This window comes from Miscanthus floridulus, chromosome 5 (genome assembly GCF_019320115.1).
Source record: "Miscanthus floridulus cultivar M001 chromosome 5, ASM1932011v1, whole genome shotgun sequence".
Lineage (NCBI taxonomy): Eukaryota > Viridiplantae > Streptophyta > Magnoliopsida > Poales > Poaceae > Miscanthus > Miscanthus floridulus.
Window position 1 is genome coordinate 40,711,313 of NC_089584.1, and position 14,742 is coordinate 40,726,054.

Consider the following 14,742-nt stretch of genomic DNA (forward strand, 5'->3'; position numbering starts at 1 on the left):
TGAGTAGCTGCTTTCTAGCTAGTCTAGGTGCTTGGGTTGAACTTCGGTTCACCAATTTTGTTCTTAGCAGCAAGACTAGTACTGGCACCCTCCTTGTCTTCCTTTTGTTAGCTTGTGCTTTGTTTCCTTTGTCTCGTGTCCTTCATAGTTGCAAGTCTGGTAGGTGTCTGGTCAGTAATCCTTGTAAGTTGTTCTACCTGAACTTTTTGGTGTGCTATATGGATCATGGGCAGAACATTTTCCCTTTGTTTTTGGAATGTTCGTGGACTGGGTGATCCTGAGAAATGCAGTGACGTTCTGGCTGAGTTGCTTTCCTCCACTGTCCACTCCTCATCTGGTGCTCTTACAGGAAACTAAGCTGTCTGATTTAATCACCCCTTCTATAAGCTCTCCTCGTTTTTGCCTCGTACTCTGAATGATTTTCGCTCTCTTCCTGCCATGGGGTCCTCTGGTGGCCTCCTGACTGCGTGGAATACCTCCCTCTTTTCTTGCTCTCGCCACCACACTTCCCCTTCCACCCTTTCTGTCTTTCTTACTGAAACCTCTTCCAATCTCTCCGTCTGTATCACAAATGTCTACGCCCCTCCTCGCCGGAACTGAGGCCCTCTTTCCTGGTGGTGCTCACAGAGATCGCCCCCAACGATGGGATTCCATGGCTTGTTTGCGGTGACTTTAATATGATTCGGTTTGCTCATGAGAAGAATAATGATAATTTCAGAACAAGGGAAGCTGAAGCCTTCGACGACATCGTCAATGATCTCTCCCTTATTGAGCTTCCTCTTATTGATCGCCTGTATACTTGGTCCAATCGGAGAGCCAATCCTACTCTTGAACGTATTGACCGCGCGTTCATCAACCTTGCCTGGGATGCTGTCCCCAACTCCATCCTTTCTTCTCTCACTCGCACCACCTCGGATCATGTTCCTTTGAAAATCCAAATATCCTCTTCTGTCCCTAAGTCCTCAATCTACAGATATGAACCCTCCTGGGCTCTCCAACCTGGCTTCCAGGAGATGATCAGCACTGCCTGGAACCTGCAGCATTCCCCTCATGATCCCGCTGCCTCCCTAGTCATCAGGCTGAAGACGACGAGGGCTGCCTCCAAGAACTGGCGCAGGCACCAGGGCTCAATCTCCCAACGTGAAGTGGACTGCAAGTTACTGATCTCTCTTCTGGACGCCGTTGAAGAGATCAGGCCCCTGAATCACCCAGAGCTTGTGCTTCTTGAGATTATTGTTCGCCTGCTTAGTCGGACAGTCAAAGAAAAGCTGCTGCTCTGGAAACAAAGAAGTAAGATCAGGGCTGCTATAGAAGGGGACGAGAACACTCGCTATTTTCACGCTTGTGCCTCCCAGCAACTTCGGCATAACAAAATTCAAGTGCTGGACCATGATGATATGGAACTCTTTGGACATGATCAAAAAGCCCAGCTCCTTTTTGGCTTCTACAACTACAACTCCCTCCTTGGAGCCTCCTGCCACACCAGCTGGAGATTCAGTTTGAATTCCCTTTATCCGAACTCCACTCAGGGCCTTTCCACCCTTGATGAACCTTTCACTCAGGCTGAAATCAAAGCGGCCTTATGCAGGCCTCTTCTAGCCCTGGCCCTGACGGGTTTGGGCCTGCCTTCTATAAGTCCTCCTGGAACACCACGGCCGGCGCCATCTTCTCGCTGTTTCAATCCTTCCATAATCTTGCTGCTGATCTGGAGCGCATCAACAGATCCTACGTTGTCCTTCTCCCGAAGAAAGATGTAGCACGCACGCCGGCTGATTTTCGCTCCGTTTGCCTTCAGAATTGCCCGGTCAAAGGCATCTCTAAAGTGCTCACCAAGCGCCTCCAATCGTTTATCCCTTCTCTTGTCAGTAACGATCAGACTGGATTTGTTAGATGATCTTCAACCAACGGTCCATTGGACCTTTGGATCTGCGCCCTGATCAGAGACGCCCAACCCTACATGGTTGATGGGGCCCCGTCACACTGCGCTATAAAAAGAGAGGTGTGGGCCGGCGGCTCTCTTGACGAGGTTTACCATAAGCAGTCAAAGTCGTCCCACCGACATAACCCTAATCCGATCTAAAGGGTGCACAGCAAGTGACGAGAAGCTCCATTGCCTTACCGCCATCGAACCGTGTCACCGGACTTCACTGCTACATGCCACCGCCTTCATCGACTCGGACCGCACCACCGCCATCGCCATGGACGGCTCCAGCAGCTCCTACGCCAAGCCCTCTGACGGTCCGAGACCACTGCCCCTCTCCCTTCTTCTTCACCTAGATCTCGTAGTTAATGTTCAAGGGTTTGTTCATCATGTTTATAGTAAGATGTACCCGCTAGATCTACGGCTAAGGTCCTATAATGTTTCTATCAATAGTATCAGACGTCTAACTAGGTATAGATCTAGCCTATTGGAGTAGAAAACTGAGTAGCAACATTTAGAAGGAGGTGATAGATCCGTTTCGGATCTAAGCAGAGGGTTCATCGAACCCTAAACCCAAATCGGGTGAAGAAAAGGAGTAAGAAAGGGTCTCGGTTTTGAAAAGGAACTCGAACCCTAACCCGCGTAGACAGCTCGGGAAAGAAGAACAGTACTCAAACCCTAACCCTACCCTAGAAAAATGAAAGGTTGGTGAAGGGAGAGACCTACCTGGGAATCTTCCTCACCGCCAGCGGTACCGCAGTCGTGCGGGAAGACAACGCGCGCTGAGAGAGCCACCGGCTCACCGGCGCTCTGCGGCGTCGCACCCAAGAGCGCAGGGCGCAAAAGAGCACCACCGCGGTGCCACTCGACGGCGCCGCGCGTGGCTTTGGCCGCACGCGAGCACCGGCAAAGGGCGCCACGGCGGCGCAGCCACCTCCTACATTGACCTTGGGTGTGACGAGGAGAGAGGGCTAGATCTAGGGTTAAGGCCAAGCCCATCGCAGCGCGTATGGGGGATGAGGGCACCGTCGCCTAGACCGCTCGACGGCGGCGCACTCAGCCTATGGTGAGCGTGCGTGCCGGCGAGGGCACCGGCGGCGGCGCCGTTGTGTTTCTCTCTCTCTTCCTCTTTTGGCTACACTAGGACGAGGAAACGGGAGGAAGACGAGAATGAGTTAGGGTTTAGGGTGCCCGCGCCATGGAGGGGTTTTTGATCTCCCGAAAACGACGCCTGGCCGTCGGATCTGGATGGATGGCTGAGAACGTGTCGGACCAGAATCGGCCCAGGTGGGGAGGCACTTTCTCGGCCCAAACCCAGGTTGTGGCCTGGGTGCGGGGGAGGCGCCGCGAGTGCGTGCACATGAGCCACTGCTGCTGTCGTCCGCGCACTGTTGCTACTGGGCCGCTTACTGCTGCTGCAGGCCGGGCCAAAATGAATAGCAAATGACGTTTGAAGTTTATTTATTTTCAGAAGCAGATTTGAATGATTTTTGATGAATTTCGAAGATTTAAAATTTCTGGTAAAATTGCACCAATGTGTTACCTTTTTCCAGAAAGTAGATATGAATATGAAAATGTTTCTGAAAAGTAGATAATTATTATTTATTCATGTTTCTGCTGCGAAGTTAAAGTTTATTATCTTTTAATTAAATTTGAACCAATGGGAGGATTTAATTTTGAGGAGTAGTTATAATTTTTAGTAAATTTATAATTTTGCTATTTTCTGACCAAAGTTGTTGATAGCAATATTATAAATGTTTGAATTATGCGTTTATGCATTAATTATATTTTCTGCCCAACGGTGATGTAGAATTAATGTAGAAGAAGTTGTGTGTTTTCATTTTGACCAATGTTAAATTAAGGCATGCAATTATTTTGTTATGTTTTCTCACTTTCTCTGACACTGTTTTTTAGAACTCAACCCAATGGCTTTTATCTCGCATATTCTGCCTCTTGAAGGGGGCAATTACAGAATATGGCGAGAGAAGTATGAGCTCGCACTTACGCTGTCCGAGAATGACTTAGCACTTACCTCTTCGTGTTCCACTGAGCCAGAGGACCCGATGAGGGCAGAAAATGTGACTGATGCTGATTTCAATGCTCGAAAGAGAGATCATGCAGAAGTTAGAATGAAATACGATCTTGATCGGAAGAAATGAGACATCTCAAACCGCAAGTGCTTGATGGTGGCCAAGTCCACTATCTCAGATGCTATAAGGGGATTAATCCTAGATTGTGATACCGCTATCGAGTATCTTAAGAAAGTGGAGAGTCAGTTTACTGGCTTTTCAAAGACTTATGCAAGCACCTTGATAAAGAAATTATTCAATGAAAAATACTTTGGTGAAGGTATAAGGGAACACATATTGAAGATGAGCAACATGGCTTCGAAGCTGAAGCCAATGGATTTGGGGCTCAAGGATGAGTTCCTGATTCATTTGGTTTTTGCTTCCTTGCCAAAGGAATATGAAACCTTTGTTGTTAATTACAACATGCGGCCCAATAAATGGGATATAGAGAAGCTCATCGCAATGTGTGTTCAAGAAGATAAGAGGCTGGAATCCTTACAGGGTGATTCTGCTAATCTTATGAAGGACAAGAAGAAGAATTTCATTAAGAATGCCAAACCTCAAGGGAAAGACCCTCATACTGAGCATCATCAGAAGAACAATAATTCTCAAGTTAAAAATGATCAGTGCAAATGGTGCAAGAAGCATGGACACTATCAGATGGACTGTCTAGACTTCTTGAAGAACCTTCTAAAGAGAGGTGAGAATTTTATTACATTCATAGATGAATCCTTATATTTAAGTTATGCAAAATCTACTTGGTGAATTGATTCAGGAGCAACTGTTCATGTTGTAAATTCATTACAGGGATTCCATACGAGGAGGACTCTGCAAAGAGGAGAAAGAAGAATTAAAGTAGCAAATAGAGTTGAAGCTGAAGTTGAAGGCATTGGAGATCTATCTCTAGAATTAGTTGATGGTTTTCTACTTAAGCTTTCAGATGTTCTATTTGTACCCTCTTTGCGAAGAAACTTAATAAGTGTTTCACGTTTAGATGACGATGGATATGATTTCCATTTTGGTAATGGCAAATGTTAGATTGTTTTTAATAATAAATGTGTTGGTCTTGCCTTCCGACAAGACAAGTTATATTTATTATCACTTTCTGAGAATGTGAATGATGTAAGTACTAAGAATGAGAATGCTTCCTCGTCTATGAATGCAACAAATAAGCGGAAGAGAGTGCATGATGTATCTTCAAAATTATGGCACTGTCGTTTAGGCTATATTTTGAGGGGGAGAATAGAGCGATTGATTAAGAAATCAATTCTTCCACCTTTAGAATTTTCAGATTTACAACAATGCATAGATTGTATAAAAGGAAAGTACGTTAAGAAAATAAAGAAAGATGCCAAACGGAAGCACAAGAATTTTAGAAATAGTCCACACAGACATCTGTGGTCCTTTTCTTGTGAAGAGCATGGATAGTTATGATTCATTTATAACATTGACAAATGACTATTCTCGTTTTGGCTATATTTATCCAATTAAAGAAAGATCGGAAGCATTGGATAAATTTAAGATATCTAAGGCTAAAGTAGAAAAATCAGCACAACTTAAAGATTAAGATAGTAAGGTCTGACCGTGGGGGAGAGTACTACGGTCGACAAACCTCATATGGCCAAGTTCCTAGACCCTTTGCAAGGTTCTTACAGGAAAATAGTATAGTAGCCCAGTATTCTACACCAGGCGAGCCTCAGCAGAATGGAGTAGCTGAAAGACGCAATTGTACCTTAATGGATATGGTGAGAAGCATGATAAGTTACTCTACCCTATCGATAAGTTTATGGATGGAGGCGTTAAAAACCGTCATTCATATACTTAATCGAGTGCCAAGCAAGTCGATGCTCAAAACACCGTAGAATTATGGACAGGAAAGGAACCCCCACTTAATTATTTACGTGTGTGGGGTTGTCCAGCTGAGGCAAAAGTTTTTAACCCAAACATAGAAAAGCTAGACTCCGAGACAGTCAGTTGCCATTTCATTGGCTATCCAAAAAAAGTCAAAAGGTTATCGCTTCTATTGTCCTGATAGACAAACGAAGTTTGTAGAAATAAGACATGCTGTTTCTTAGAGGATGATATGATTAGGGGGAGCATGGTAGCGCGAGAAATTAGTTTTGAAGAGAAGCGGGTATACGTGCCCACTCCTATGGTTCAGGAACCATTCTTCACGTTATCTGTTGTTGTTGTACCAACAGTGCAAGACACTGTAGTTACATCACCTGTTGTTAGTTCTCCTATGACAACAATGAATGAATATTAGGAACCTGTCCTTCAGGATCCCCTAGAACCTGTTGTCACATATGAGGAAGAGCAACAATAGCCTCATATAGAACAAGCGTAATCTAACGAGGCCCCTAAAAGGTCTCAAAGAGTCAGGAGATCAGCCATTCCTGATGACTACAAAATTTATGAATGTGAGGAATTTCAAATGGAGGGTGATCCCACCTCATTTGAAGAAGCTATAAGAAGCGCTCACTCATCCAAGTGGCTTGAAGCCATGAAAGATGAAATGAAATCAATGAAAACCAATGGTGTTTGGAACTTAGAAACAATGCATAAAAAAGCCAAGACAGTAGGCTGTAAATGGGTCTACAAAACTAGACATGACTCCAAAGGGAGTATAGAAATATTTAAAGCGCGACTTGTGGCGAAAAGCTTCACGCAATGAGAAGGTAAAGATTATAATGAGATATTTTCTCCAGTCTCATGTAAGAATTCTTTTAGAATCATAATGGCGCTTGTAGCACATTACAATTTAGAATTATATCAGATGGATGTAAAGACGGCATTCCTAAATGGGGATCTAGAGGAAAATATTTAGATGGCACAACCAAAAGGTTTTGTTGTCGAAGGAAAAGAACGCATCAGATGCCGCCTGAAGAAATCTATTTACGGATTAAAACAAGCTTCAAGACAATAGTATTTGAAGTTTGATAGTACAATAAGAAAGTTTGGGTTTCAAGAAAATGTAGAGGACAATTGCGTTTATGCAAAGTTCAAGAATAGAAAATACATTTTTCTAGTCTTGTATGTGGATGATGTAACAGAACCGACCAATTATACGAAATTAAGTAAGAAAATCATCCACCAGAGCAGACGATTGAACAAACTTAAGCCCGTATAACCCGGTAGTCCGTGAAATCACGAAGGATTTCAAACCAACTCGTGTCCCAGCCATGATCGTAATAAGTTTAGCGGTCGCCATCACATATTACATAAAAGTTCGCAATCACAAATACATCAGAGTTTCAACATAGTTATTACAAACCAGTTCGAATAAAAGTAGCGGAAGTCATTTGTTCAAACCACACACACACGCGGAGTTTAAATAGAGTGCCAGCGAATGATCATCTCCAACAAAAGCATCAGATGAGACGTAAGGATTGACCATGCCCATGGTCCTAAGCATCACCCATCGCAGGATAAAGGCAGTTGATACAGTAGCCGTAATACATCTGCCCATCTACAACAAGTGGGAATAAAACCCTGAGTACGAGAAGGTACTCAGCTAGACTTACCCGACATAACCGAAAATAAATGACACCAAGGATTATGAAGGGCTTTATAGTAGGGTAGCTGACTCATTTGCAAAAAGAAGCATTTTTAGCATTTCAAGAACCTTTCTAAAAGCATTATTGCCAAGTTAATTATTATTAACCTGTCAACTAGATTTGCACCTATACTAGAGTAAATATGTGATTAAGCAGATAATGATAACCAATGATCATTAAACAACTTCCATACTGTCATATTCATTATAACTGTCCAAGTGTTCCATAACATTTACTACGATGAAGTAACTCAAGTCAAGTGCTCACTATCCAGGAGCGATGGCGATTCGAATCGATTCCTAACCAGCTGGTGATTTATTCCTTACACAAACCTCACTCACCCGCTAAAGTGAGATATTGATCACCGAGTCAACTTTCCAGGAATCTCAAGTTTGCCAGGAACCACATGTACCCGGGGGCCGACCGACTGCACTTTGGTCTTATCATCCCGCCCCCGTGTCCTACCACACCTGCTTCGGCACAGTGCGCTGCGGGCAATCTACTCGGCCCGAAAAATCTCCCAGCTTCGCGGTCGGAAGGTACTTTATCCTGCCAGCTAAATGTAAGGCATGCGTTCAACATGACTCGAGGCCCAACAACGGTCGGTCCTTAATCGACACAGACGGAAACACTACAGTCCGAAACTCTGCAAGTCTCCGTCCGGTCTCAACTTCATTTAACACTTAGTTATACCATGACTTCATAGTCATCCAAGCAGATCCAGGTAACCACCTATAGCTCGCAGGTGACAGGAAATCACCCGACTTCTACCGGTCTAAGCCAGCTAAGCATTGACTCGACTGCGGATACCAGGGTAACAAGGATATAGTATAACAAAGGTAAACAAGGTATAATGCAGCAATGGTTGCAAACAACTCCTGAACGTAATGCATCAATTAAAGTAAAGCATTTAATTAAATAATCGCAAACCGGGAGAAAAATGCTCCGGGGCTTGCCTCTCTCGAAGGAGCTCGGACGGTGATCGGGGCACTCCGGAAGTTCCTCAACGTTCTCCTCGTCGGCTTCTGGCACTTCCTGCTGCTGCACCTCGAGCTGCTCCTCTGGCTCCTCGGGTATGACGACTGGGTTCTCGGTTTGCGATCCTGTATGATGCAATGCGCGTAAGTGATTATGCAAACGGTGCATCGAAGGAGATGAATGCAATGGATATGTTGAAATGCAAGGTAGTCAACATCATCCAAGAAACTATACTATAAGCACATGTCATCTACTGCATTCTCTTCTACTACTAATATGTTAAGTCAACATATTTTATTAAATGCTTCAAAGATACACCAAAGCTTTACTAATTTCTTAATCACACTTAAAGCAACACTTACTTAAACCCTAATTAATAATAGGTTTGAATAGCAACATATATTTCTGATGCTCCTAAAAATCTGAGAAAATTACAGTAGCATAATACTATCCTAAACAGACTACCATAGAAATTTCATGGCATTTGGATAAGTAAACTATCCTACACAAAAATGACAAGCTATAGCATAAAAATGAGCATGAAATTACTTTGTACCATGAAAAGTGTCAAACAATAGAATTAATATTTTTCCTAGGTTCTTCATAGCATATAATGACTGTCCAAAAATTATCACATGCATGTTTTATACAAAGTTTGCTTTTTAGCAAAAATAACAAAAATCAGCCATTAAAGGTACTTGAACTACACCTCAAAATTTTCTCACAGCACATGCATGAAACATATTTTTCCTAAGAAGTACATGACACAAGAAAATTAACAAACTTGGAATCATATTTTTCTGAAGCCTATAGATTTTTCTACATATTTTTCAAGTTATCAGCAATATACATGATTAAATAGAATCCTACAGAAAAGTATCCCAAAAATGACATGCAATAATTTTCCCAAGTAGATCTGATGATAAGGAACCTAGCAAAATTTGTTTCAACAAATTTGGAGCAAGTTTGATCACCCAAACATTTTTCAAACCATTTTAGATTTCAAATAATAAAGAATAAAGGGAAATCAAATCACTTAAACGTTACTGGGCCAGCCCGTGGAAATGAACTGGCCCACGGCCACAACCGGCCTGCGCGGCCCGAGCGCGAGGGAGGGGAAACGGCCCAACAGGGCGTCAGCCCACGGCCTGGCTCGGCCTGGCCGGCTAAGGCAGAGTGCCCCGCCGGTGCGCGCGCTGGCGCGGCGGCGCGGCTCGGCCAGCGGCCGGCGGCCATCTCCGGCCACGGCAGCGCAAGCAAGCGAGCGCAGGAGGTTCGCGAGGCATTGGCGAATGCGAGCAGGTAGCTAAGCAGGGTGGAGAAGGGGAGGAAGGGGGAGTCCCACGGCGGCCGAGCACGGCGGCGCCATGGCCGTCGGTGGCGAGGCGCGGGGAAGCTCACCCTGGGCTCGGAAGGCGGCGCAAGCGCGAGCGTGAGTCGAGGGAAGGCGAGGCGGAGTTGTGGGCGTGAGCAATCGGAGAATGGCGCGGTGGTGCGGGAGCTCGACGCCGGCGGAGCTGCGGGCGCGGCGAGGGCAGAGCTCGAGCTCTCGGCTCTGGAAGGCAGGAGAGGAAACGCGGGCGGGAGTGAGCGAGCGCGCGGGCACCGGCAGGTGAAGGCGGGCGCGTGGGCGCGGTGTCAGGCCGTGGCTGCCGCGCGGCGGGCGACGCCGGCGCGTGGTCGCCACACGGCGGAATTTCTCTGCCGCGGTCGCGGCGTGGCGCAGCGATGGGCGCGCGAGTGCGGGCGAGCGGCAGGCGCGGCGTGGGCCTAGGCCGGCAAAGCGGCTGCGGGAGCAAGGCGCGATACGAAGGCAGGCCGGGCCGCCGGTGCGGCTGGGCCGAAAATGAGGCGCAAGGCCCACGAAGGTAAAAACAAGATTTTTCAAATTAATTTGAATTCCTTTTTCATTCAAACGAATTTTTGGACTAAATCAAAGCAGTTTCAAACTTTGGGCCAAAAATAAAAGTTGCTCAAAATTTTATCCTCTACAACTTTGATTTTAATACCAACGTCCAATTCATTATAGATTTTGAATTATAAAATTAAAGTAAATTTTGACTTAAACCCTAATGTTTGGAGAATTATTTTTAAAGCAAAATTTGACAATAATTCAAATACAAACCTTGCTCCAAAAATTGTGATAAACAATTCTAGATGATTTACAATCATAACCAAACAAGTTCTACTAACCTAGCAAACAAAATCAGGGCAAAACAATTCTAACAAAGGCATGCAACATTCAGGTTTCACAACATGTTTCAGATGTTTCGAAGCAGTGTTTCACTTGTTATTCACATGATTAAGCATGTATGATTTGGATGCTTGATGATGCATGATATGCGTGATTTTGCAGTGCCTAAATGTAGACATAACACCGGGGTGTTACAGCCCTCCCCCCTTATAAAAAATCTCGTCCCGAGATTTGGGTTACGAACCATTTGTTATAAAATTCTTCATAAGCTTTTTGTAGATACTCTCCTGTTTCCCAAGTTGCATCTCCCTCATCATGATGATCCCACTGTATATTGTATGTTTTCACCACACTATTCCGAGTAGCACGTTCCTTCGTGTCTAACACCCGGACTGGTTGTTCACGATACACCAAATCTGATTTGAGTTGAATACCTCGAGGTTCTATTCTTTCCTCCGGAACACGCAAACATTTCTTGAGATGTGATACATGGAAAACTGGGAAAACGGTACTCATTGTTTTAGGTAACTCTAACTTGTAGGCTACCGGACCTCTTTGTTCCAAGATCTTGTATGGTCCTACGAATCTCGCGGCAAGCTTTCTTCGGATTCCAAACCTTTTCTTCTTCATTGGTGTGACTTTCAGATAAACATAGTCACCAACTTCAAATGCAAGGGGTCTCCTTTTATCTGCATAGCTTTTCTGACGTGATTGGGCAGCTTTCATATTCTGCTGAATAATATGAACTTTCTTCTCGGCTTCTTCTACAAAGTCAATGCCATAATACCGTCTATCACCAGGCTCGACCCAATTTAATGGTGTTCTACATTTTCTGCCATATAAAGCTTCGAATGGGGCCATCTTGATGCTTTCTTGATAACTATTATTATAAGAAAACTCAGCTAACGGTAACCATGACTCCCATGATCCCTTAGAAGACAATACACATGCTCTTAACATATCCTCCAAAACAGCATTCACTCGTTCAGTCTGACCATCTGTCTGAGGATGATAAGCGGTACTGCGAATCAAACTAGTTCCTAAGCCTTTGTGTAAATGTTCCCAAAAGTGAGCCGTGAACTGTGAGCCTCTATCAGATACTATGGTCTTTGGTATACCATGCAACTTCACAATTTCTGCGATATATCTCTCGGCATATTGAGGTGGTCGATAATCTGTTTTGACAGGCAAGAAATGAGCGGTCTTGGTAAGACGGTCCACAATTACCCAAATCAAATCATGTCCTTTTTGAGTAGTGGGCAAACCCGTAATAAAATCCATACTGATATCGTCCCACTTCCAACTAGGGATTGATAAGGGTTGCAACATACCGGCAGGTTTCATGTGAATTGCTTTCACTCGACAACATGTGTCACATCTGACAACATATGCTGTAATTTCTTTCTTCATTTTGGTCCACCAATAACGAGATCTTAGTTCTTGATACATCTTACTACTTCTGGGATGGATAGATAGCTTAGAAAGGTGAGCTTCATCCATGAGTTTATTCCTAAGCTCTCGATCCTTGGGAACCACAAGACGGTCGTCAAACCACAACACGCCCTGTTCATCCACTTTGAAGTGTTGAGACGGCTTTTCTTTTATTTTCTCTTTGATGTGGAATATCCCCTTGTCGGTTTTCTGGCCTTCTATTATCTTACTCTCCAAAGAGCAACTAATCTGAATACTATGTAACACAGCAGGATGCATTAGATCGAACCCATCTTCAAGTAATGGCTGCACATTCAAGTAATGTGACTTTCTGCTCAAAGCATCTGCCACTACATTGGCTTTACCAGGATGATATTGCACATTCAAGTTGTAATCCTTTATCAATTCCAACCATCTGCACTGTCTCATGTTTAGCTCTGGTTGGGTAAAGATATACTTAAGACTCTTGTGATCCGTGAAAATATTGCACACATTACCAAGTAGATAATGCCTCCAAATTTTTAGGGCATGCACAACTGTAGCAAGTTCAAGATCATGTGTTGGATAGTTGACCTCGTGCTTTCTCAATTGACGTGATGCATAAGCTATGACTCTCCTTTCTTGCATAAGAACACAACCCAATCCAGTCTTCGATGCGTCGCAAAACACATCAAATGGTTTCTCAATATCTGGTTGTGCTAGAACAGGAGCAGTGGTCAACAGTTTCCGCAAAGTGTGGAAAGCTGCTTCACACTCTTCTGTCCACACAAACTTATGATCCTTCTGAAGGAGGCTTGTCATCGGTTTGGCAATCTTCGAGAAATCTGGTATAAAGCGACGGTAATAACCTGCTAGTCCTAAGAAACTTCTAATCTCAGGAACTGTGGTCGGTGCTTTCCAATTCATAACTTCTTGCACCTTACTTGGATCGACTGAAACTCCATTCTCTGACAGAATGTGACCAAGGAAAGGAACTTCCTTCAACCAGAATTCGCATTTGCTAAACTTAGCATACAATTGATGATCTCTAAGTCTGGTCAAGACAGTTCTCAGATGCTCTTCGTGGTCCTTCTCATTCTCGGAGTACACCAGAATGTCATCGATGAACACTACCACAAACTTATCCAATTCTGGCATGAAAACTGTATTCATCAAGAACATAAAATATGCAGGAGCATTTGTCAAGCCAAAAGACATGACAAGATACTCATACAACCCATATCTGGTGGAAAATGCAGTTTTTGGTATATCCTGTGGCCTAATCTTAATCTGATGATAACCGGATCTCAAATCTATTTTTGAGAACACCTTGGCCTTGGATAATTGGTCAAACAGAACATCAATATGAGGCAAGGGATATTTATTTTTGATGGTCACAGCGTTGAGTGGCCTATAATCTACGCACATTCTCAATGTGCCCTCTTTCTTCTTTTTCACAAATAAGGCGGGACATCCCCATTCAGACTTGCTTGGCCGAATAAACCCCTTTTTTGACAAATCTTCTAATTGCTTCTTCAGCTCAGCTAACTCATCTAGAGGCATCCGATAGGGTCTCCTTGAAATCGGAGCTGTTCCGGGGACTAGCTCAATTCCAAACTCAATCTCCCTATCTGGCGGAAGACCAAGTAGCTCATCCGGAAATACGTCCGGGAATTCACACACTACCGGAATCTGATGAATAGGAATGACTGCCATAGCACATGTAACACTTATAAGGTCTGTTCTTCGAGGCAATGGTACTTGGAAAGTACCCTCACCCAGGGGATCCTTAAGGGTAAGTACTCGACTTCCCGTATCTATGACTGCTCCCCAATCCTTCATCCAATTCATCCCTATAATGACATCCAAGACTAACCCCGACATAACTATCAAGTTCACTCGGAACTTCCTGCTACCTAATTCAAGGGTTGCCCCTCGAACCATCCGGTTGGTCAAAACATCAGCCCCTGCTGAACTTATACGGTACCCATACCCCAATTCTGTGCATAGTTGTCCATGTTTCTGTGCAAATGCTTGACTCATAAAAGAATGCGATGATCCAGAATCAAATAGAACAACTGCAGGGTTTTCGTTGACAGGAAACTTACCAGCAGTGACGGGCTCTCTCTCTGGAATTTCATCCACTGTCGTACTATGCACTCTAGCATTATAAGTCTGCTGCTTCTTCTTGGGCGGGTATGGACAAAACCTCGAGAAATGGCCGGGTTGATCACAGTTATAGCAGGGTCCTCTTACTGTCCCGGTAGATCCCATAGCTCCCTTGGAACTGCCTTGTACCGCAGTTGCGGCTGCTTTGTTGGGCTGTACTGCCATCTTGTACGGCTTTTGTGGTCCACAGAAATTCTGACTTCTTGGCTGAGGTGGCCTAAACCTAGCACCAGGTGCTGATGGGCGATATGGAGGACGACCTCCCATAGGTGCTCTAGCTTGAGACGGCCCACCTTCAAAGGCTCTCTTGCGTGTCTTGGCTACGGTGCTGGCGTTGTTATTCTTCTCCTGCTTCAGACAGTCGCTGATGAAGTCATTGAATCTGACGCGGTTGTTGGTACCAACATGCTTCATCATTTTTGGATTGAGACCCCTCTTAAAACT

General features: G+C 44.4%; 1 protein-coding gene across 1 annotated transcript; it reads left to right on the forward strand.

The window, feature by feature from the left end:
* The first annotated feature begins 677 nt into the window (after positions 1-677).
* On the forward strand, positions 678-4,080 carry LOC136454551 (uncharacterized). The gene is made up of 2 exons (XM_066454939.1): positions 678-1,497; positions 3,836-4,080. Exons 1-2 carry the CDS (start codon positions 678-680, stop codon positions 4,078-4,080), a joined length of 1,065 nt encoding a protein of 354 aa, XP_066311036.1.
* Positions 4,081-14,742: the final 10,662 nt, after the last annotated feature.

Bases quoted from the DNA above. Each gene is read 5' to 3' on its own strand.
- LOC136454551 (XM_066454939.1), top strand. From the start codon at position 678: ATGATTCGGTTTGCTCATGAGAAGAATAATGATAATTTCAGAACAAGG. The intron at 1,498-3,835 runs GTTTGAATTCCC...ACTGTTTTTTAG, and splicing joins CCACACCAGCTGGAGATTCA to AACTCAACCCAATGGCTTTT.